This window comes from Cryptococcus neoformans, chromosome 4 (genome assembly GCF_000149385.1).
Source record: "Cryptococcus neoformans var. neoformans B-3501A chromosome 4, whole genome shotgun sequence".
Taxonomy (NCBI): Eukaryota; Fungi; Basidiomycota; class Tremellomycetes; order Tremellales; family Cryptococcaceae; genus Cryptococcus; species Cryptococcus deneoformans.
Window position 1 is genome coordinate 459,606 of NC_009180.1, and position 22,137 is coordinate 481,742.

The following is a 22,137-nucleotide window of genomic DNA, read 5'->3' on the forward strand; positions in this document are numbered from 1 at the left end:
ATGAGTGTCGGTTCGCCTGTACAGCATACGACGGACGCGGACCTCCACGATGACTATGTTTAAGCAGGCTACGTGCGTATACATACATAAAAGTATCGTAAATGTTTATTAGACAAGGAACAAATCGGTCGAACTATCCTTTTATGATCAACCAACACTAGGCACATCCTACAAGTTTCTTCTAAGACCCCGCAGCCTAATCTAGTCTACAGTCTGTGACCGGGGACGACAGTAAATATAACGACAAATATAACTGTCAAAAGTACCGACGCTCCGACAATGATCCCAGCTCGGATGGCAATGAGCTTGCGAACATATGGTTCACGGACTCGGATAAAGTGGAAAGGGGTAGTTTCAGAGACATTGCAGGCGAATAATAGAGGTGAGAGAGAGTAATATGATGAGAGAAGAAGAACAAAGCCGAAAAGGAACGGCAAGATGAGCTAAACGGGGTGTCAGCAGGTACACAGTTGTTAAACGTTTGCAGACTTGCCCACAGTCGCGTCAAGCGTGGCTTGAAATCCAAAAAAATCAACGAAAATGCCAAAACAAATGCTCCCCAAAGGCAAAATAGGCCAGCGACTAATCTGACAATGCTTCCCAGGGGAGTCAGATTGGCAAAGGCTTTAGCTCGCAGGAACCGAGGAAAGGCATCTTGTTCAAGGGCCTTGAAGACATAGACTTTTTGAGCATGGAAAAGGTCAGGAATGAGAGGGGACACATCTCCGCTGATGGATTCAGGGAAGTTGTAAACTCTTAAGGATGGTCTACATCCTTGTCAGTGATGTTTCATTTACTCCGTAGCTCGGTACTCTTACGGTAGATAAATCTCCCTCTCCCCCCCGTCGAACAGATATCTGTAAAATATCCTCTCTGCACTTTCCAACAGCGCGTTTTTCTCAATGGCCCTATCCCTTGCGATTACTGTAGGCGCTTTGCTTTTCCTTTTACCCTTCAGACTCATCTCCTGGCTTGGTGCCGTACTTGGCCGATCTCTTTGCCTCTCTCCTCGCTGAGCCTGACTATTTATCCGCGTGGGGGACAGAGTCGAGTGTTGCGCAGGTCTACCATGTGATTCTGTATCCCGCCTCGCCCGTGTATCAAGGACGGGCGAGCGCGAGAAATCAAAATCAGTGGAACCGGGTACGGGTGATGCAATATAGGAGCCAAGGTCGGGGGAAGCTGGGCTGGGCGAAGGAGGTTCCGAAGGGAGAGAAAGGAGAGGAGCAAAGTGTGTACCGTTTGCCCGTGCGTATTCTGCGAATTCAGGCCATTCGTCTTGTATTGAACGGCCTGAGCGACGGATGTCCTGCATAAGAGGTCAATGTTGATCTGCTATACATAGACGTACCTTGAAATATGCTTTGCACAAATTCTCATGCTGTTGCACATCCAGCCAAAAATCTAACGCGTCCTCAGAAAGTTCCCTTTGCAAAAAGATCTGTGAACGCACGGGCCGACAATGAGCAATCAAACGGTAAGCTCCCACGTCAAAGTCCCGTTTCGTAGAATCTGTTTTCAACGTACATAGAAGCAGAACAAATCCAGAGGTGGTCTAGTTCTTCTGTCCAATACCTCCTGTAGGGTGGGTAAACGGCTGAGTTTCAAGTAACGTGTACCAGAAGTTCGGGGCTCATGTTTTGATGTTGTGGTTTCGGCAGTTATCTTCTCGTTGTTTTCTGCCATGCTGGCATGTCCATAAGCTGAATATCACAAGAAAAGTGGGGGGTGTCGCCAAAACGTTGATATAAAGAGCGTATAGTGTCCAAGAAATCAAAAGATAAAGAATGTAAGTTTGTGAATAGGAGTGATACAGCTTTCTGAAGCAAGGGATGGTTTATGTGTTGATGAAACATGGTTGTGTTTAGAGCATTGTATATTACGTAATAGTAAATATAAACATCATCGAGGATTGCGTCTCATCCACCACCACTTCCCATCTCTCATTTCGTTCCTCTTTACATCTTGTCCAGATCCGTTGCGACGACGCACGATATACATATCAACAAGATTTGTTCAAAAGTTTCATCTTTCTCTGACGCTTCATTTTCTTTTGGGCGCGTCCTCGCACCGCTGGTAACGATCTTATCGAAAAAGAAGCTAGGAGCAGCAGTTGTGGACTTTAGATAGTCGCCGCAGAGGGCGCAGAGGATGGACACTGCACGGGAACGTCGATTTCTTGCCACCAAGCGCCCTGCAGGTACTTTCCAATGACATCTTTTAGGTCAATCGATCTTGCCAAGTTCTTCTGGTACCCTCGGAACTGACCCTAATGATCAGTATGGAATAAGCCGATTACACATCTGGCAGCCATAACCAGTACGTTTCAACTCACATCGCTTCAACCCTCGAGGCCCATTTCTCTTCTCGAGGGGTACCTCTGACTAGCACCAACTGTTGTTCTACGGAGATCAGATCGTCGACTGCCCGTTTGACGTCAGCCATTGCAGACCCGTTAGCTGACCTCAAAAACAATCGCAATGCGGTCGTCTCCAGCAACTCGGACTGGCACTCCTTTGGGAGGCTGTGGTCCAATCTTCCTGCTATGAAAGGAATAGCTTGACGTTGGCATATCTACAAAGGTTACCATAATCAAGTGACATCCATAGTGCGTCTCAAATGTATCCACATGGGCGACACTGGAACTCACCTTGTTAGCCATCCATTGATCTCTTGAAGGGTCCGGAAGCTTGTCAGTCATTCTGTGCTTTCTATTTTGTCGGGAGTGTCTCGGGAGATCTTGAACAGAAAGATGAGAGAAGACGGCGTGGGGGCTGAGAGGAAATAGCGCAATGCACTACCTCTGTGATCTGATTGACCTCTTTTAGATGAAATTCATTTACCGGACCATCCCATGTCCTATCAAACCTAATCCACCAAAAAAGACTATACTGCCTGGCCAGAAAGGACTAGTGCTTAACTGGAAAGGACTGCTGCTGAGTAAAAATGATGGGCGTCGTCTCACGATCTCCTATGGACCCAAGTATATAATCCGCAACTATGGACTGGATTCTTTTCCTTCTTCCTATCTCAAACTTTCATCTTTTACACCTTTTCCTTCGTCTACTCAATACACATCACTGTAATGCCATATGCCCCCATTTACAACCTCCCGCCATCACCGAAACTGCCCCTGGCTCTGACGAAACTGTTGTGGTAAGCACCATTTCAGCCCTCCAAATTATCAGCAGAGCCCCTGACTTTAGGCTGGTTTGGGGTGCATAGTTGCATCTGACACGACATTATATATACACAGCAGCAGGTTTGGAAGTTACTCGCCCGCGCCATCGACCACAACCTACCCCCGACCGTTGCGAACCTCATCCTGGACGCCATTACCGTGACAAACTCCAACCATCGCCTTTTTGTCGAAGGGATCTCGGGGCTGCACTCAGTCACCCAGGCACTCAAGGAAGTGTCTGTGGAGATGGAGTTTGCAGGGGAGAACGACCTGTCGGAAGACATGGTGGCCCTCCTGGGCAACTTCCGAGAGACTCTATAAGCTTGACCACAAAAAGCATTGCTTCAACCAGATACTGATCTGCCTTGTTTTACCTCCACTTAGGGTAGAGTCTGCCAAGACCCTGAGAGATGTCCTCAGCGGCAAGGCCATGGTCGTCCAGCGGGTCGATGCCATCAAAGCGCGAATGCCTGGAAGATCCTCCTTCTGTCCCTCGCGTCACCGAACCACCTGCTCCGCCCGCCGCTCAACCGGCGGCCAGGGATTCGGGTGAAAGGAGAGGGGGTCGAGGTCGAGGACATGCTCATGATCGTGATCTCGATCGCGGGGGTCGCCGGGGTCGTGGGAGAGGAGGGAGGGCAAAGCCCGAGAGTAGCGGGGGAGCCTGGCGAGGAAGAGCTGGAGCGATCCGTCGAGCGCTTTCTCCGGCGCCCACGGTGGTGGATCCATCGGGCGGACATTCGATATCATCGGGGACCCTTTGTACCGGTGTCACTGCCCTCATAGAGGCCGGAAAACAGCTACTTGAGTTTTTATGTCCTCGATCGTTCACCTGATGTCGATCCTGGTGTCGCGGTACAGCAAGCGCTGTTCCTTAACACCTTAATGCATACGGCGGGACATTCCTTCTGTTCTTATGTCAGGGAAATCTACCACTTTTACATGTGACGGGACGACGTGGAAATTCGTCCGAGATAGATCCAAAATATCGTGTGCGGTTTCGACGTGCGTCCTCGTTTAAGCAACTTCAAACAGCACGCCGTGAGCTCCTCAGCCTCGAATGTACTGGAAATACTTGGAGCACTAGATTCAGTCGTTGGGATCGCTGAGCTCGAGAGAGTAGAAATGATGCAGCGTTCTGAAAGCAAGAAATGGTTTATAACTGAAAGATGAAACATGGTTCATGGTTTATTTATAGGACGCCATATGTTTACGTAAGAGTAAAGATGAAATTGTTGAAAAATAATTGAGTGCACGTAAGCAGGAAAAATAAGCAAAAAATATTCTCCGACCGGGATTCGAACCCGGGTCGTCCGCGCCACATTGGAAGTTGAGTTCCTGAAAAGCGGATATACTAACCCCTGTACTATCGAAGATGGTTATATTTTGGTGATAGTAATGAATATGATTAAGGTTCGTGAGAAATGGGCTTTATGTCGAGAAAACTAGATCCAAGAGGATAGTCTCACTCACAGCTGGACAAGAGATCCAAACTACTAACAAGGACAGCTGTTGATCCACTCTATGGCGAATCGATATCTTTGATGACTGAAGCGTTGAGAGGCCTAAGGTCATTCATAATTTCCGAAAAGTATATACAACCCAGCCATACCAAAGACCTCCTAAAAGCTTAGATTTCTTCCAAAAAAGCTGCATCACCCCCCAAAACTACTTCCACCTCCGCATCCCTATCTTCCTCGCCCTCATTCTCCAGCGCACCTACGATCCTCTGCCTCTTTGGCACAGGTGTCGCAGCTCCGCCGGGAAACTCGCTCGCCGCCCTCTTACCCAACTTGCGCGCTCGCATTGAAGTACCAGACCTAGCGGCCGAAGAAGCATCAGTTCCAGTATATGGAAGCGGGATGGGACTAGGGCCAACCCCTGGAATGTGGGTCGCGAGCGGGGTAGCTGCTGTGATAGAAGAAGATGGGAAGGCGGAGTGTACATGGCTATGATTGGGAGTACTGGGGGCGTCATCATGTACGACAAGTTGCTCTGGTAGGCCTGAAGGCCGAGATGAGTTGACTTCACTATTTGAAGCAAGCTGTGTGAGGGCTGCAAATGTCATGTATTCTCCCTCGCCCTCAAGCCCGGCAGGAGGAACGTTCAAACCCTCGAGTAAAGATAAGTCAACACCAGAATTGATTTGCTCAATTTGCTCGTTGGTAAGCACCTTGGGGTTTGCTCGATCTTTCGCTTCGTGCACAATTTGGCGTAAGCCAGCGTATACAGGTTGGCTCAAGAGGTCTGAAAGTTTAGGAAGAGCTTCGTCTTCTGGAGGAATAGGAGGATTATCATAAAGTCCTTTGGCCCAATCGGGATTTTCTCGTTGCACTTGTTCATCCACGTGAAATTTGAAAAGAATGATGCCCGGACTGCCTGAAAGTGGTAAACCGTCATTGTCTTTGGGGCGAAGAGTTGGAAGGGTCGATCGGTCCCATAAGTGTGCGGGTAGATGGAAGATAGGATTTGGTTGCTTGGGCTTACCCTTCTTCTTGGCACGAGCCTGCTGGTCCTGAGCAAACTCGTCGAGAATAAGGAGGAGAGTTCGCACTGCGGGAGAGAGCCAAAATTGATCAATGACTTCATGCGCTTCGCCAAAGCGAGGGCCACAGGCCAGACGGCGATAGGCATACCATTCCTCGGGAGTGTAAGCACGCTTAGGATCCGGTTGATCTTGCGTTTGCGCAGCGAAATCGATGGTCAAGAGGGTGCGATAAAGAGCTCGGAGACGGCAGGCATTAAGAGGAGACCAGTCGAAATGAGCTGTGCGACGCATGAGCAAGGACTGTTGTCGACGATATGTGTTCTGCTTTCTACGGGACAGTTCGTCTCGATGGATCTCCCCTCTCTCGCGGTGTTGTTGTTCGTCGTAACGTTTCTTGAAACCGTCAGCTTAACGCCACTGTTTTACATCGGCCTCACTCACAGAAAGCCGAGTCCAGTAGATCTTTACGGCGTCGAAAACCTTCTGCTTGTCGGCTTCGACGTCTTCATCTCCCTGTCCGGATTGCCATGCTTCCCATACATCCTCAATGACTTTGTCTATAAATGGTTTCACAGTTGAAGCGTTGATGTCAGCTCCGAAATGAGGTCTGAACTCGTCCACACCGTTAGGACTTTCTTCTGCGGTAAGTGGATGGGTTGCTGGATCAGGAAGGTCTCTAGAGCCTTTCGACTCAAAGTTAGAGACAGTGTATTCAACTCCAAGCCGGCGATTGGCCATTTTGTGCACAAGATGCTACAGAGAAGGGTCGGTTTTGTACGCCACATCATTCAAGGTGAACCTACTTCAAGCCTGATAGATCTTTTCTTTCGGCCTTCGACACCTCCTGTGGGGGTACTGCTATGGGACGCGCGCTTGTCGTCTTCGACTGCACGAAGTGTCTCGGGTTCAATAGTGGTGATTGTAGTAACTGATTTGGGAGCTCGCGATTTGCGAGGAGCACCTGGTCGTTTGCCTGCGACAGCGGAAGACGGGGATCCAGATACCAGCAAGGCATCGTATTGAGCTTTAAGAGCGTCGTAATCAGATCGCAAGACAACAGGGGATAGTTCTGGATCGAGTTGCTCGGAGACTTGCGCGTCGACGTCAGTAGAATGAACGAACGGTGTACGCAAGTGATACTAACAAGGGACGGACAAATCGACACCCAATTCGCTCGCCTTGATTTGAGCAGTCAACTCTTTCAACACATCAATCTGTCTCTTGTTCCCCTCTTTGAGCGCTTTAAGATTCTGGGCAAGGTTTTGAATTGCTCCTGCGCCGTTGAGCTCATCCAGCAAGCCTTGATGAGCATTCGTCAGATGAGTCAATTGAGCAAGACTCTTCCTCAGTCCAACGTGCAAGGGGTTGCTGTGATGTTCAGCGGTAAAGGCGGTTAGAGTGTTCTGGGCCTGTTCATGATGTTGTGGCTGTTGGCTTGACTCTGAATCAGCTTCGTGGTCGTGGACATCTGAAGGCTGCTGGTTGTGGGAGTTTGGGTCGTTGATGACTGCCTTGAGGCTTGCGATGAGCGCCTCTGCAGTATCGTCATGGTTTGGAGTGTGTTCGTGGTCCTGGAGGTGGAAGTGGTTGTCGTCCATAGCTGGTGGACGCTGTCGGTGGAGGCTGGGGAAGGGATGAGAGGTCATGTTGTGAAAAGTAGGCGTGCATAATAATAGGAATCCCCAGGAGGAACGCGGGACTAATTCCGCCCTTCGGCCAGCGCGGTGGCAGCTCCTCGACAGGAACGCCGGGGATTACTGATGTGGCACTCTTGTTCTTTGTTTACACGGTCGACCGGCCGCGCGGGTGCGGCACTGTCCGGGCAAGATCTCCCTAATTATTATTAATTATTCAAGCTCAGAAGAACGAAAGAAGTTTGTTGTGAGTTTAAAGGAGAGTTTCGGTTCTAGTCGGCCACTGCATCCTTTCAAACGGATCTTCTTTTCAGGCATCCTATATATAGCGGCATACTGCTTTGCAAAAGGTTGCAACGGAACACCACCATTTTTTCCCTACGCCTACTCTCCAGGACAGCCATCCGCCATACATCCTCAATGTCGAGGCCCATCAATCCAGACGTCGTCAACCGCGTACGCATATTTGAGCTTCCAATCCTCTTCGCACTGATCTGACATTCACAACAGCCACTTGTGATTTGCGGCCCTTCTGGTACCGGAAAATCTACCCTCCTCAAGACTCTTTTTGAGAGCCAGCCTGATACCTTTGGTTTTTCCGTCTCTCATACTACTCGAAAGCCTAGGCCCGGGGAGGAAAATGGCCGAGAATACCACTTTGTCACCAAGGAAGAGTTTATGGAGGGTGTCGGCAAGGGCGAATTTTTGGAGTGGGCCGAATTCGGGGGCAATTGGTATGTGAGATCCATCAAAATGCATATGAGCTTGGCTGAAAAGACCTTCAAGTTACGGAACTACATTTGCTGCCTTGACCGCCCTTCATCCCCGCCGATGCATTCTCGACATTGAACTGCAAGGTGTCCTTCAGCTAAAGGCTAAGGCCCCGCTCCAAACCCCTCCCCTCGAACCGGTGTTTCTCTTCCTTTCTCCGCCTTCCATTTCTCAACTTAAATCCCGTTTGTCTGGGCGAGGTACCGAGACCGACGCCTCCATCCGAAAGAGGCTCGATGCTGCCAAGGAGGAGCTGAGGTACGCGAAGGAGGGCAAATATGATGTTTACGTTGTCAACGATGATCTGAAGGTGGCTGGCGAAAAGCTTGAGAAAGTTGCGATGGGTTGGGAGGGCTGGAAGACTTGCGGTGACGTCTTGCCAGAGCTGAACTTGGCTGAACTTGACTAAATAGATCACCCATCCTAGAGATTTATCAAGTTAGATCGTTCTAGACTGTTGCTTTTATGCACATACATGCCTATCTAATTGTACACACATTGCATCTATCTGGGCGCAGGCCATGTTACGCCCCGACTCGCAGCAGCAGCAGCAGCTCCACCGGCCAAGCTTCCGATCTCTGGCTCTTCTACGTCCAACTTGCCCAATTCTTCCGCTTCTGCATCTTCTTCTTCTTCCTCCATTTGTCTCCTGATAGCTTCTTGCTCCTGCTCGTCGATGTCACTCGCTTCGCCCTCGTCATCATAGTATCGATCTTCACGGTCATTACGGGCATGAGGACCAAAGGGGTTACCACCAGGTCCGGACCGAGGAGAGTCCGAAATATTCATATCCCGCATAAGACGCTCAAGCTGAGCTTTTTTGTCTGCTTCGGTCTGTGCGGCCCGCTCAGCTGCCAAACGATCTAGTTCAGGTTTGTAATCGCTAAATCATATTAGCCAATCGAAGAGCTAAACAATAATACAACATACGTCTCATATTCCTTTCTGGCCTCTTCTACCGCACTAAAAAATGCCTTCATACCCTCTCCGGTCATCGCGCTCACACCCACCGCCTGAAACTGATCAGTTCTTTCCCAGAGCCCAATTAGCTGATCCGGCTTACCCTCAAATTGTTATAGAACTCCTCCAGAACAAGGTTCATACTTGACATTAGGCTGTTCACATAACTTCCTTCCCCATGCTCGTCTCTGCTCTTATCGTTTAACGCTTCTTGATATTTTTCAAAGTCTGTCATCCAGTCCAGGGCAAACTCATGAGGTTGCACATCGATTTTGTTGAATACTATGATGAATGGTAATTTCGTTTTGTAAAGTATAGAACAAGCGTAAAGCATGTTACTCATGAAGGTAACGGGGGACGCAGTTCGCGGTGTGTCGACAATGTAGGCAACGACGGTGGGAAGAGAAGAAGCAATAGCATCCGTTATGATAGCACCAGACGCGGACCAGGTGAAGATTTCGATCTGTCCTGGGGTGTCCACAAGGATATAGCTGTGTCTCTGTCAGTTCACAGGCTCAACTGATTGGGACATATGCACTCACTCAACAGTCTCCGCCCGCTTCTCCACATACCCCAATACCTGATCAAATTTTGTGGTAAACAGATTTAACGCTGTTAAGATACCACCGTTGGGGCCGAGCTTGTACTGCTTCATGACTTCTTTGTAATCGACCGTATCCCGGATGTCAATGTTCGCTGAGTAAGGCATGTGCGTTACGGCAGGGTCAAGATTGAGAATATACGGGGGGGTATTCTTGGAATGGAGGTGGGAGTTAAGTCGTTGCATGAGGGTCGTTTTGCCCTGTATTTTAATGAAGGCTGTTAGTGGAGGGGACCAAAGAGGAAAAGCTAGAACGAAAACACACCGATCCCGCCATGCCAATACAGAGGATGACGACAGGCTGTTTCTTGCCCTCGACGGAAGGGGGGTTGGTGCTGGAAGGTCCAGCTTCAGATGTGGCAGGGGCGGACATGCTGTTGCTGTAACTGGAGGGTGGTTATACAGATAAAAAGAGATTATGTCAAACAAGAGAAACTTGCTGATGAATGAGCTGGTATAATAGTATCCTGACTTTGTACGTAGTAACGATAAAATATGAATGATTTCCTCGCGTTTTCCCTACGAGTACTATTTATGTTTATTTGCTGCCGTTGATGGGGTCTTCCGTCACTCCTCATGCTTTTCCATCTCCTTATTCTTCTTGCTTCATCAGCATGTTGATTCTCCACCATATTTTGTTCAAGTTGGCCCTGTGAATCGCATGAATGCCTAGTTCCTTGTCCGTCTTCCCTGCAGTATATCACTACAGCATCTTTGAACCAATTTGGCACAACACACGAGCAGGCGTGGATCAATCAATAATTTTAGTAGTGCTGCTGCTGACGCTCGCTACTAATAACTCTTACCGCTCCAAAATGAAGAAAGCATGATATGGTATCATATATATGACGATCGTCTTCTTGGAGCATTTGCAAATTTCCAGTTTCTATGCCTGTCTTCATTTCTTCAAAGCACAAACTAGTTTTCGATTTCAAACTGAAAGACGATATGCGTCTTCGGTGCTGATTTGAACTAGTAAACCTTCCCATGTCCTTAAACGCCGTTTCCCACAGTCCAATTATACGGCTGGAAAAGGGTCCCCAACTTTCGTGCCCTTTCTTTATTCAACGCCACGTCCATTTTCCTCGGTCTTCTCCATTTGCGAGCTTCCAGCCCCAGGATGTTGCCGATGACTTCTTGGGCAAAGTATCTAATTTTTCCCAGTCAGCCTTCCATGTTAATGTACTAATTCTGATAAGCTTGCAAACTCAAATTTACCTTGGGAACTCGCTCTCGGACATTGCTCCACCCACATCGCCTTCCTCGTCTTCTCCTCCTCCTGCTCCACTATCTTTGATACCTTCAATCACATGCCCGTAGCCCTTCTCGCCTTTATAATCCCACTGAACCATGAAATATGGCAAGTTCGGTACCATCATCCTCCTAAAGCCACCTGGTCTCGAGGAGAAATCAATTAACTTCTTGTGTTGCGTCCATTCTCCTTCAGAAGAAAGAATCGATTCACGGAAATAGGCAGGAAGATCTTGGAATATGTCAAAAGGCACAGGAATAGCTTCTATGTACGAGTGCCGCTGGGATTTGAAGGAGGTGATGGTTTCGAAAAAGATAACGCCATGGTTTGATTGAGCGTGCATGCGCATAAGGCACTTCATGAAGTTCTGGAAATTAAAGCGTGTGGGATGAGCTGATAAATTTACTAACGACGTGTTTTTATTAGACTGTAACTCACGCGGACTTCGTCCCAATCATCATCTTCCATCTCCAGCATACTCAGGTGGTGCTGCAAAGGCACGATCAGACAGTGCCCCGGTACAAGTTCTTCGTATTGCGTGCAGCACATGTACGTGCGTGTACCAAGAGCAACAATGGCGGTTTGCGGAGGACGGTCGTCTTGGTAGCAAAGTGGACATGTATCGAGCGCTTTCTTTGTTCGAGCATAATCTGTTCCAACATTTCGCCTTGAGCCAAACATCCTAGAAACGAGTCATGGGAGTCAATTTCAACTTACCATTTATGGCAAAGGCCCTTTTCAATGCGTCGCTCTTCATCTTTTTCCTGGCCAGCTTATCCGCATTATCATCCATATAGTCAAGGTCATCTTCAAACTTGCCATCCGTTGCAATAGCCCTCGCCATCTCAGCATCCAGGTTTTTCTGGTCCGATGAACCTGCGCCAAAACGTTCTTGTCGCACAAGTTCCCCCAGAGATTGAATATCATCATCCGCGTTATAGCGTAGGAGGTTGCCTTGCTTGTCACGGGTCTCGAACTTGGCGTCCTTCTGCTTCCGATTTCCCGGTCTGACGACCGATTCATCTTCCTTGCCAGTGCCTACATCATACAGCTTCCCTCTCCCGTCCAATGTAGGAAGAACCTGCACTTCTATCCTGTTGCCTTTTTCATCCATCCTGCCGAGTTGGCCCTGTATCCCCTCATTATTCCCCTCCCACAGTCCTGCACCTGCACCCACACCCGCATGTGCTCGCTCGCTCCGCTCACGCTCGATTTCGTATTCGTCCTCCAATGCGGAGGCATTCGGATCGTCCATAAGTTTGGAACGCAGAACGGCGGCTTGAAGTTTGTTGAGCTGTTCAGTTGAAAGAGGGGGTTTCGAAGAGGTTGGATCCACAGCACCGGATTCATGCTCAGGCCCAGGGGGGGAGGGACCAGTGAATGAGCGGGTGAGGGTGGTAGGAGTGAAAACGCTAGGGATAGGAGTACCGACCTTCATCGGAACAACACCACTAGAGCCAGACCTCACTCCACTTTCAAGCTTTGGTGTTCCAAGTCCACCATTGTCACGGCGAAGTGTATCAAGCCTCCCAGCGCTGCTGACAGGCGTCGTGCCCTGTTCTAAATCTTCACCAGGTCGACGGAAACCCGTTCGAGAGCCAGGTCGATTGCCACTGCCACCACCAGTGCCAAAAGTTTGCTCCCCAGTGGTGCGGTTAGCAAACATGAATCGGCGACCTGCATCGGGAGTCCGCATACCGGAAGAGTTGCCGGAAGGAGTGGTGGGCCTGGAGGAATCGGAACTGGGCCCAACAGGTCTACTGACACCCCGCGATTTGCGTCGCGCTTCACGATCGTCTAGATAACGACGTTCTTCAAGAGCTTCATTGAACTCATCAAGTGATCCGTAGCGTTCAAGAGCCACTTCTTCTACGGGTCGAGACTGTTCTTCTGCCTGCTCATACAGACGCTTGAGTTTCATCATTCGCCACTGGTAACCAGGTCCACCAAATGTCGTCTTTTTTTCTAGGAATATGATCAGTAAAGGACAAAAGATGTAATATATGGGTTGCAATACCTTTAACTTCGTATTCATCGACATTTTTCCCCTCGAGGAGTTGGGTGTTGAGTTCGAAACGGTCGTCGACCACGAGCTTTTCAAATTGCATGTATCAGCTTATCCGTGAATGCCAGGTGCAAAACTGACCTGGGAAGGGTCTGGCTTATCCGATCTAGGATCCTTCCTCTTATGTTCTATTCCCATGGAGGAAAAGAGGTCCACATTCGAAACGGAGGTCCTATCATCAGGCTGCCCATCTCCGTACCTGTCCGCTGTATCAGCGGCAGACTTGACAGCGCTATGGGGCACATCGTCCCTCGGGGTCGGGACAATGGCAGAAGACACCGATGGCTCCAGCATCCACGAATCGCGCTGCCGGCCTTCTGAGCCTGTTGCTGTGGAGAGGGGAAGAGAAACTTTCGGACCAGAAGGATTCGACGTTAGAGGGAGAGAGTCGGCGGTGGGGATGTTCGCGACAGCATTGGTAGGATCCAATGATTTTTCTACCCACATACTAGGGTCATCGTCCAACACCTGAAGAGTATGGTCATCATCTGTCCTCCTCTCCTTCTTGAGCCGTTTTCTCTCTCTCCTCTGCTCCTCTTCAATCTGGTCTGCATCTTGCTTGTCCCGATCCCTGTGAGTTCGATGTCTATGAGGCCTGTCGTGGCGGTCATGCCTTGAGCCGTGTCTGTGAGTGTCCCGATCCGTGTTGGTGCTGTCTCTCCCCATGTCGATGCTGTATTCATACAGTCGAAAGGGATCCCAGCTTCCTTTCACACTCCTCCTGTCTTCCAGGGCACGCTCTAGGCCGATCAACAGTGACGTCTTTTTACGTAAACACAAAATTTAATTCTTCCCCCCCTGAGCACGCGCCTCTGGTTTGTCCAGCGGGAACTGGCCATACATCCATACGCTTCTTTCACCCCAATTTCCTTCTCTTTTCCTTCCTTCTTTGCTTCCGTCCTCGATTATCTATCAAACGACTGCGCCATCGTACCCCACAATGGAGTCCAGGAACCTCGACCACAGGCGTAACAACTTCAAGGGAAAGACCCAGTTCTCAGCACAAGAGGTGCGGATGTCTCGGTGGCCAAAACACGGCCCTAAATTATGGCAGCGTGCTAATATTTCATACCTTTAAACAGCTCCGTCGCCGAAGGGAGGAACAGCAGGTTGAAATCCGTCGTCAAAAGGTTAGCCTTCAAATCATCTCGCCACAGTCTACATTGCACTTTTTCCATGCCCAATCAAAGCTGTCAAGCAGTTGGGTCCTGCATCAGAGTGGCCAGCACGGAATATTTTGTATGCTGACCAGCGTTTTGTGCTACTGTAGCGAGAAGAAAACCTTGCCAAGCGACGAAACCTTCAATCTGTCATTACCGACGAAGGCATCGAATCCGACGATGAGGCTTCCATGGATTCTACAGCCCTTGGTGATGTCCTTCCTGGAATGCTTCAAGCTGTTTACAGCGAGGATGCCAATGCCCAGCTGGATGCTACCATGAAGTTCAGAAAGTGAGTCGGTGTATAAGGGGCTTTGCCTTCTCAGGTCTGCTTACTACATATATTAGACTTCTTTCAAAGGAAAAAAATCCACCGATTGACAAAGTCATTCAATGCGGCGTCGTGCCCCGATTCGTCGAGTTTTTATCCAGCACTAACTCAATGCTCCAATTTGAGGCTGCTTGGGCTTTGACCAGTGAGATTACATTGCTAGAAATACACTCCGCTCGGAGCTGATAGCTTTATCTTGAAAGACATCGCCTCTGGAACTTCTGAACACACTCAAGTAGTTATTGGTGCAGGCGCTGTACCGCACTTCATCGCCCTCCTTTCTTCCAGTGTTCTCGATGTGAGGGAGCAAGCGTAAGTGATCCCACGGGAATTGTGAATACAGTCTAATCTCTTCACAAGGGTTTGGGCTCTTGGTAACATTGCGGGTGACTCTCCTAAATGTCGAGATTACGTTCTTGGGGAGGGTGCTCTTCAGCCTTTGCTTGGCCTCCTCAACGAGAACCACAAGCTGTCGATGATTAGGAACGCCACTTGGACTCTGAGTAATTTCTGTCGAGGCAAGAATCCCCAGCCCGAATGGGAGCTCGTATGTCGTCTGCCTGATCCTTTTTAGAATACCTGCTAATGATCTATGCAGATTTCGCCTGCCCTCACTGTTCTTACCAAGCTCATCTACTCTCTCGATGATGAGGTTCTAATTGATGCTTGTTGGGCCATTTCGTATCTTTCAGACGGCTCCAACGATAAGATACAGGCTGTTATCGAAAGCGGCGTTTGCAGGCGATTAGTGGACCTCCTCATGTGAGTATTTATGTTTTGTAATTGGATATTGCGACTAACTAGTTGGATCTAGGCATCCTTCTACCGCGGTCCAAACTCCTGCTCTCCGATCTGTCGGCAACATTGTCACTGGTGACGACCTCCAAACTCAGGTCGTCATCTCTTCCGGTGCGCTTCCCGCTCTTTTGAGCTTGTTATCTTCTCCCAAAGAAGGCATCAGGAAAGAGGCTTGTTGGACAATCTCCAACATCACCGCGGGTTCTCCCATGCAGATCCAAGCCATCATCGATGCGTGAGTGGCAGTAATACCCATGTCATCTCACAATAATGGTTCCTGACCACTTGATGCCAGTAACATTGTCCCTCCCCTCATCAACATCCTCGCCAACGCTGATTTCAAAACCAAGAAGGAAGCATGTTGGGCCATCTCCAATGCCACTTCTGGTGGTCTCCAGGAACCTAACCAAATCCGATACCTCGTCTCTCAGGGTTGCATCAAGCCCATGTGTGACCTTCTTACTTCTATGGACAACAAAATAATTCAAGTTGCCCTTGACGGTCTTGAGAACATCCTCAAGGTTGGAGAGGTTGATAAGGATGCGGCGGGTCCCGGTGGCGTGAACAAGTATGCGCAGTACATTGAAGAGGCTGGCGGTATGGTTGCTATTCACAACTTGCAACATCATGAGAACTTGGAAATCTACAAAAAATGCTTCTACATCATGGACAGTACGTTTAAACATCAGTCTTAAGATATCATCTAACTGGGCTGACGATTGTTTATAGAGTTCTTCCCCGATGAGGAAGAGGAGGAAGCTGATGCCGCCGCCCCTGCCGTCGACGCTTCTGGCCAGTACGCTTTCCAATCCGATGGTATGTTGCCTTAATCTACGTTTGACGTTTGAAGTCTTCCTTTTTTGTTGTATGCGCTTACCCTGTCTCTTGCAGTTGCTGCTCCCCAGGGTGGCTTCAACTTCGGCGGCCAGTAGAGCCAAGCCCCTTCACCTTCTCTCGAGCCCGAGGATTTACACCCGCACTATATTCCTCACTTTTTCGGCTCTTGAAACATGTACACCGACTTCAAGTTTCCTATTCATTTTTTTACATTCACTGCTACCGATGGGCCTCTTCTTCGTGACCATCTTTTTATCATCTTAGCGAGCTTCACGTAATTTCCGCGGATTGTGAGATTCAAGGAACGTTTGCCACCCTTTTTGCGGGTTCCTCCCAGCATACCATCATTATCTTCTTTTTGCCAAACATTCGTAAGCGAGGGGCAACTGCTTTATTCAGACCCTTCATTTATGCGCTTCCTCCATTCCCCGTTCACCCATGACAGTCACATACAAGAACCAAGTTTTCATTAGCATCGTTTCTATCTCGTACTTTCATTGGCTATGGTTTTCGTTAGACTAGTTAAGACGTGCAAGCAGCCTTCTTACAATTGTCTTTTTCACGCTTTTTTTTTCAAAAAAATTTATAAACAAAAACCTCTTTCGTATACTAATCATGGTACGAAATTGGCGGATCTTTTATTTATGCTTCTGCGATCGAAGAAGACGTGAGTCTTCGTGGGGCTTATTTTCCTGGGAAATATTTTACAGTGTGTACCTCCTTATGTAGTAGGGCTATGGGGTGGCAAGGAAAGAGAGAAGGGAGGGGGCAATTGATATTCAAGCTTCGTTTGATAGGCGAGGGAATGAACAGAGCACTTGATATCTTTCACTTTTCGTACGTATTTGTTTCGGAATAATAACAATCCAATCGCTCGATCGATCTGTCCGGCGCCTGTTTTTTGTTATCATCTACACATAACAATGGCCTATTTCAACCCCAAGGCCCATTTCCTGACTCTCCCTCTGCAAGATGTGCAAGATTGCTGCTCTCTCGCCTAACTGAACGTAGGTAATCTTGTAAAAACAGCAGTTGACCGCATCATGAAAAGAATTTCAAGGGAGACTTTTGTTCTCGACGACCTCGTTTGCAGACAACATTCCAGTTAAAATAATAAAAAAACAGATGAACCGTTTTATATTATGCACGGAAGTGCGGGCGCCCACGCCTTTCCTTCAAGAAGACTACTTAATTACTACTCATCCGTATCGTAAATGAGCTATGTAATCACCGTCAGAGCGTACATGATCATGACCTTTGCAAACGAGGTATAGCCACAGTCAGTAATGCATATATTTGCTCAGTTTCATTTTCTTGTTTTATCTATTGTATATATAGTCACACCGCCTCAACCGCTTCAACTGCCCTAGACCTTTTGAGATATTGCGTTAAAGAAGATGTCGCCCGAAGTTTGAATTTTTGTCTTTTTCTCGTTGATTCGACGTCATTTCATTCTTTCGCACCCGGCGAAAGTTACAAGTAGGAGATGAAAGAGAAAAAGAAGAGAAGTGGCTTTTTTACAGATGAGATATTGAATCATGCAGTATGCGAGTTTTCGAATCCGTTTTTGAACGCCTTGGTGAGTAGATTGCGAAGTCCTGCCTCCTTCACTGGTAATAACCAGCTTGGCCGCAACAGGCATTGGAACCGGTTACCACCCCTAAAACAGATCAGCACAGAATTTCACAGTCCACGGATCATAATAAAGCTCACACTACTTTGTTGCCCATAGTACATCATCCCATTACCCTGCCCTTGCCCGCCCATTCCCAATCCGCCAACGGCAGGTTGTTGGTCAAAAGTAACTGGGGGTTGACTAAGCGTGGAACCCATGCGCATACTGCCTTGACTAGGGTATTGCAAATCGATGCTTGGGGAAGCGAACTGTTACGACATGAAGTCAATATATCGGCCAATACAGTACTCCGCTTCTTGACAAGCGAGAGCCGAGGACAAATTGACTTACGGGATTGAAAGGATCCGATGCAGGGCTCATCATGGAACCGGGACTACTCAGCCTTCCTTGTCGAGCAGCTGGAGTCCTTGGGCTTTTACCCGGTTGAGGATTTCCCCTCATTTGGCCCAAAGGCATAGTTTGAGGAATCAACAATGGCGAAAGGTTGCCCAATCCATTGACAGCTTGATAACTAGCACCGTTTACTGGTTGGTATGGATAGTAAGTTTGACCAAATTGTTGTTGTCTGTTGGGTTGCCATTGAGGTGTCGGGTTTCGTCCAAAGGGGGAAGCACTGGCATAGCCCGCAGGAACGGGCAAGCCAACGGCTTCGAGCAACATGCGGTAAGGCGGAGTTGTCGATGCCTTGATGTTCGGTAAAACCCGACGGACAGCCTCGACCATTTGTTTCTTCTGATCCTCTGCGATGGTATTGACAGCAATGATTTTGCCAATGACTTGGTTACCGTTGTTAGCGTCGGACAGAATTTCTACAAGAGTCTGATCATTGGTGGACGTAAAGATAGCTTGAACAAGGTTGGTGCTGGCTTGCGGCTCAGTAGTTTGGGTAATAACTGGCATCTCTCTTGTCAGCTATGACTTGAACATTGTAAGTTGACGTAAGGACTTACTGCGCAGGACAGTCAGAGAGGCTAGCTTATGGGTGCAGAGATGAGCAATATGCGGGATAAATCTATTCGCCAACAGATTGTACCGGCCCGGAAGATTCGACGAATCCACCAGCCAGGTCAAAAGAAGGGCACCATTGGGGTTGGTGGCCAAAGGGATTGAATTCAGGATAATACTGGTGGAAATTCGTTTCTGCAAAGCGGGATTTAGCTAACTTCGATTCCGATCAAAGGCTTGTTTCACCTTTTGGTACAGACTTGTGTAGGGGCTCTCTAGGCAAGTTCTCATACACCTCGCTCCAAACCTATTCTGCGCAATGTCCCACATTCTGTCGATCATCGCATCAAATACGTAATGGTTAAACGGTTCCCCAAACCTCAAGGTGCCAGCACAGACATAGTTACCCAAAGAGTCGCACATCAGAGGGGGGGCAAATGGCCTCAGATTGTTCACGACGATGGCGCGCTCTTCATCCGTGGAGCTGCATTCGATAATCTTTTGGGCAGCCCACGTGCCATTCTTGTGAACACCGATGGTAGCGAGATGAGGGGCGATGCGTTCAAGCATGGCGATCCGGAGCGCATGAGAAGTGCGTTCAAACAGTTTTTGTATGATGGTGTTACCGATGAAATCGCTTGAAAGCTACGATCATCGTTAGATTTTGATTTTGAGAGTCAAATCGCGCAAATTCCTACCTCTGCACAGTCTTCCATCAAGTCCTTGGTGATTTCATCAATCTCGTCCTGCCTACATTGCCCAGAATCAAGCTTCTTCCTAACCTCCTTAAGTTTACCAGTGTCGAATCTTCTCATAGATCGATCAGCGGGAGGGGGGATGGAGGTATAATAAGTGGCAGGTGGACGAGCATCTAGCCCCTGTTCAGTACAACCGACTTCAACATTGAAAGAAATATCACTGACCAGCTGCAGCTTTGATGTCACTATCTTCATCCGGCTGACTACTCAGGACCTGCATGATCATCTGCTGGTCTGAAACATTGCCATTTTCCCCTGCCAACCCCTTCTCAAGCACCTGTTCATGAACACCTTGCTTGACCAGGTCGAGCACCAACGGGCTCCTATAATTCTCCAATCCTCCTCCTTCAACAGACATTTGCTGTTCGGTAGACACAGAGGTTGCACCCAGGACACTGTTAAGCGCATCACCAAGTTTGGTGGGTGAGTCGCTAGGCGAAGCAGGAAGTCCCAAATGGGCTGTGGAGATTGTAGGGGAGCGGGTGGGGACACGTGCAAAGCCAATGCGGATAGGTCCCACATCGGAGCCGAGGATGTCGCGTCCATTCAGTGCATTACGAGCTGAGACGGCAGAGTCGAGCCGTTCAAAGTTGACAAATCCGCAGCACTTGTTCTGAAGCACACGCGAAGACTCAACCGGCCCAAAGGGAGTAAATATCTGCAGAAGAGTAGAGGCCGATGTCGTGCTCGGTATGCTTCCTATCCACAGAGCCCTAGTGGGAAGTGCGCTGGTTTGATCGTTTTGGTCAGGCGAAGATATCATGTTGGTCGCAGTTTGGGGCGGGACGGTCACCGACGCACCAGGACCCGGGATGGAAGTGAGGGCGGAGGACATTGAAACGATGGGAGTAGCGGAAAGAGGTGGGCCACTAGTGAAAACAAGACCGGGTGGAGCGGGTGCAACAGCGCTTACAGTGGGACCGTTGGGTGCAGAATCAATTTTGCCAAAACCGATGCGCACGGGAGCGGTCTCGGAGAGAGCAGATACGTGACCACCAAGGCGATTCAAAACGTCGTCTCGAGCTCGAATGGCATCAACCTTGTCCATAAAATTGACAAATGCACAGGTCTATAGTGGGCACATGTCAGCATCGTTGTCGCCACTTCCATTAGCAGGCATACCTTTTCTGGCAACATTCTGACACTCTCGATGGCACCATAGGGTGCGAACACCTGAAACAGTGCGTTGCTAGTCGCGTTAACGTCCAGATTACCGATCCACAGGCTTCTTGTGGGTACCTGGGGTGTCGAGGATCCCTTATCCTCTGGGGTACCAGTTCGACTAGTATGGGAGGAAATGGAAAGCCTGCCAGCACGACTGGAGTCCCTTGATCTTGCAGCATAACCATACGCACCAAGCGCTGCCAGCTCAGCCTGCATAGGAGACTGGGGAATACTGGCGAGGTAGCTCGCTGACCGGTTGAGCCCTCTTCGGTGCGGATTTTCAAGGGCCCCGATTGTGCTCGCGCGTTGCCGATGGGTGTCTTTGAACAGATTGGTTGGTGGGTAGAGGTTGGCCAATTGAGGGTTAGACATGTACGACGACGTGTCATACACGCCAAGGTTCTCAATCGCTCTCGCAAGCATCTCTTCTTCGCTTTGCCCATTGTCGTAAGGATTTGTTTCTTGGGTGAAAGAATGCATTGATGTCACGCTGGGTCGGAATGGACGGGCAAAGTTGGAAACGGTACTTGCTCGAAGACGGCTGGCAGGACCAGAGGAGGCAATGGCGCGCTGAGTCTGGCTCCGAAGTTCGGACATACTTGCTGGAGGCAGATGATCCGAAACGTCGGCCAAACCGAGGTAATCGAGAGTGGAAAAGTTGAGATCGTCTGTACCTAGACTAGCGGCGGACTCTGAGGCCGAGGTATAGAACGAAAAGTCTTCTTCAGCGGGCTGTATGCGCCGCCCGAGAGGGCTCCTGGCAGGGGTCGTCGCCGCCGTGGTCAACCCAGGGTTAGACAACCACGCATTACTGAATGGGCCGTGTCCGAAAGCATCACCTAGACCGGCACCCGGCAAGGTGAGCGAGCCGGAACGAAGACGGTTAGGCGCGTGGGCCGCTGGAGTTTCGAGATTGGCCGCCGACGAAGCAGTGTGCCGCAGAGCGGGGCGTGACGCCGTCTGGGGGTAAGCCGGGGAGAGAGCAGAAGTGCGGGCGTAGGCGGGATTCGTGGGAGTTTCAGAGGTGACAGTTGTGGCACTTGTAGGCTGGTCAACGTCGTCCACCTCGGGAGTGAGCCGGGAAGCGGCTTCCTGGAGGTTGGAAGGCATTGTTCTGCCAAGACGCACCCGTAGTCAGCGACGGCACCTGCTGGACTCGCAACACGGCGCTGCGACGACTTACCCGGCCCTCGCTCGCCGATACCCTGTAGCGACGCTGTTGCTGGCACTGGCGGCGGCGTCGTCCTCTGCGTCCATCACGGGCTTGTAGGTGGGCACGCCCATTTCGTCGTCTATTATCTCTCTTGCGCTGCGACTGGGCATCAGCGACGGACGGAGGGGCGTGGGGAGACGACTCACCGACGTGCATACGCAGCGCTCGGGGCGGGCGGCGGCGTTCTCCCTTCTCTCTGCCTGAGGGGTGCTTTTTCTGGAGAGAGGCTGCTCCGGGGTGCTGTGGGGGGGGGTTGTGCCATGGCGGGGGGAGGTTGCTATGGAGCACACTCTTCCACGCACTGCCTTTCGCCTACGTAGAGCCACGGTCGAGACAAGGTGGA

General features: G+C 49.6%; 7 protein-coding genes across 7 annotated transcripts; 2 read left to right on the forward strand and 5 right to left on the reverse strand.

Annotated features, from left to right (window-relative positions):
• Positions 1–206: 206 nt before the first annotated feature.
• On the reverse strand, positions 207–1,686 carry CNBD1510 (hypothetical protein; the record flags this gene model as incomplete). Its single annotated transcript, XM_771010.1, has 5 exons — positions 207–443; positions 494–767; positions 819–1,309; positions 1,352–1,441; positions 1,528–1,686. 5 exons carry the CDS (start codon positions 1,684–1,686, stop codon positions 207–209), a joined length of 1,251 nt encoding a protein of 416 aa, XP_776103.1.
• A 3,125-nt stretch (positions 1,687–4,811) lies between these two features.
• Positions 4,812–7,315, reverse strand: CNBD1520 (hypothetical protein; the record flags this gene model as incomplete). Its single annotated transcript, XM_771011.1, has 4 exons — positions 4,812–5,969; positions 6,111–6,422; positions 6,473–6,759; positions 6,814–7,315. The coding sequence occupies 4 exons, from the start codon at positions 7,313–7,315 to the stop codon at positions 4,812–4,814; spliced, it is 2,259 nt and encodes a 752-aa protein (XP_776104.1).
• A 408-nt stretch (positions 7,316–7,723) lies between these two features.
• Positions 7,724–8,483, forward strand: CNBD1530 (hypothetical protein; the record flags this gene model as incomplete). Its single annotated transcript, XM_771012.1, has 3 exons — positions 7,724–7,759; positions 7,814–8,037; positions 8,090–8,483. 3 exons carry the CDS (start codon positions 7,724–7,726, stop codon positions 8,481–8,483), a joined length of 654 nt encoding a protein of 217 aa, XP_776105.1.
• Positions 8,484–8,578: 95 nt separating this feature from the next.
• CNBD1540 (hypothetical protein) lies at positions 8,579–10,008 on the reverse strand (the record flags this gene model as incomplete). Its single annotated transcript, XM_771013.1, has 5 exons — positions 8,579–8,957; positions 9,005–9,087; positions 9,138–9,525; positions 9,577–9,836; positions 9,901–10,008. 5 exons carry the CDS (start codon positions 10,006–10,008, stop codon positions 8,579–8,581), a joined length of 1,218 nt encoding a protein of 405 aa, XP_776106.1.
• Positions 10,009–10,628: 620 nt separating this feature from the next.
• CNBD1550 (hypothetical protein) lies at positions 10,629–13,618 on the reverse strand (the record flags this gene model as incomplete). The annotated part of the gene is made up of 6 exons (XM_771014.1): positions 10,629–10,785; positions 10,854–11,254; positions 11,326–11,537; positions 11,605–12,852; positions 12,905–12,980; positions 13,034–13,618. The coding sequence occupies 6 exons, from the start codon at positions 13,616–13,618 to the stop codon at positions 10,629–10,631; spliced, it is 2,679 nt and encodes an 892-aa protein (XP_776107.1).
• Positions 13,619–13,892: 274 nt separating this feature from the next.
• On the forward strand, positions 13,893–16,173 carry CNBD1560 (hypothetical protein; the record flags this gene model as incomplete). The annotated part of the gene is made up of 11 exons (XM_771015.1): positions 13,893–13,961; positions 14,035–14,082; positions 14,223–14,404; positions 14,461–14,588; positions 14,647–14,755; positions 14,804–14,990; positions 15,042–15,205; positions 15,258–15,476; positions 15,537–15,913; positions 15,971–16,057; positions 16,133–16,173. The coding sequence occupies 11 exons, from the start codon at positions 13,893–13,895 to the stop codon at positions 16,171–16,173; spliced, it is 1,611 nt and encodes a 536-aa protein (XP_776108.1).
• Positions 16,174–17,729: 1,556 nt separating this feature from the next.
• Positions 17,730–22,056, reverse strand: CNBD1570 (hypothetical protein; the record flags this gene model as incomplete). Its single annotated transcript, XM_771016.1, has 10 exons — positions 17,730–17,738; positions 17,792–17,962; positions 18,045–18,607; positions 18,665–18,854; positions 18,906–19,304; positions 19,358–19,530; positions 19,583–20,486; positions 20,540–21,695; positions 21,765–21,890; positions 21,941–22,056. 10 exons carry the CDS (start codon positions 22,054–22,056, stop codon positions 17,730–17,732), a joined length of 3,807 nt encoding a protein of 1,268 aa, XP_776109.1.
• Positions 22,057–22,137: the final 81 nt, after the last annotated feature.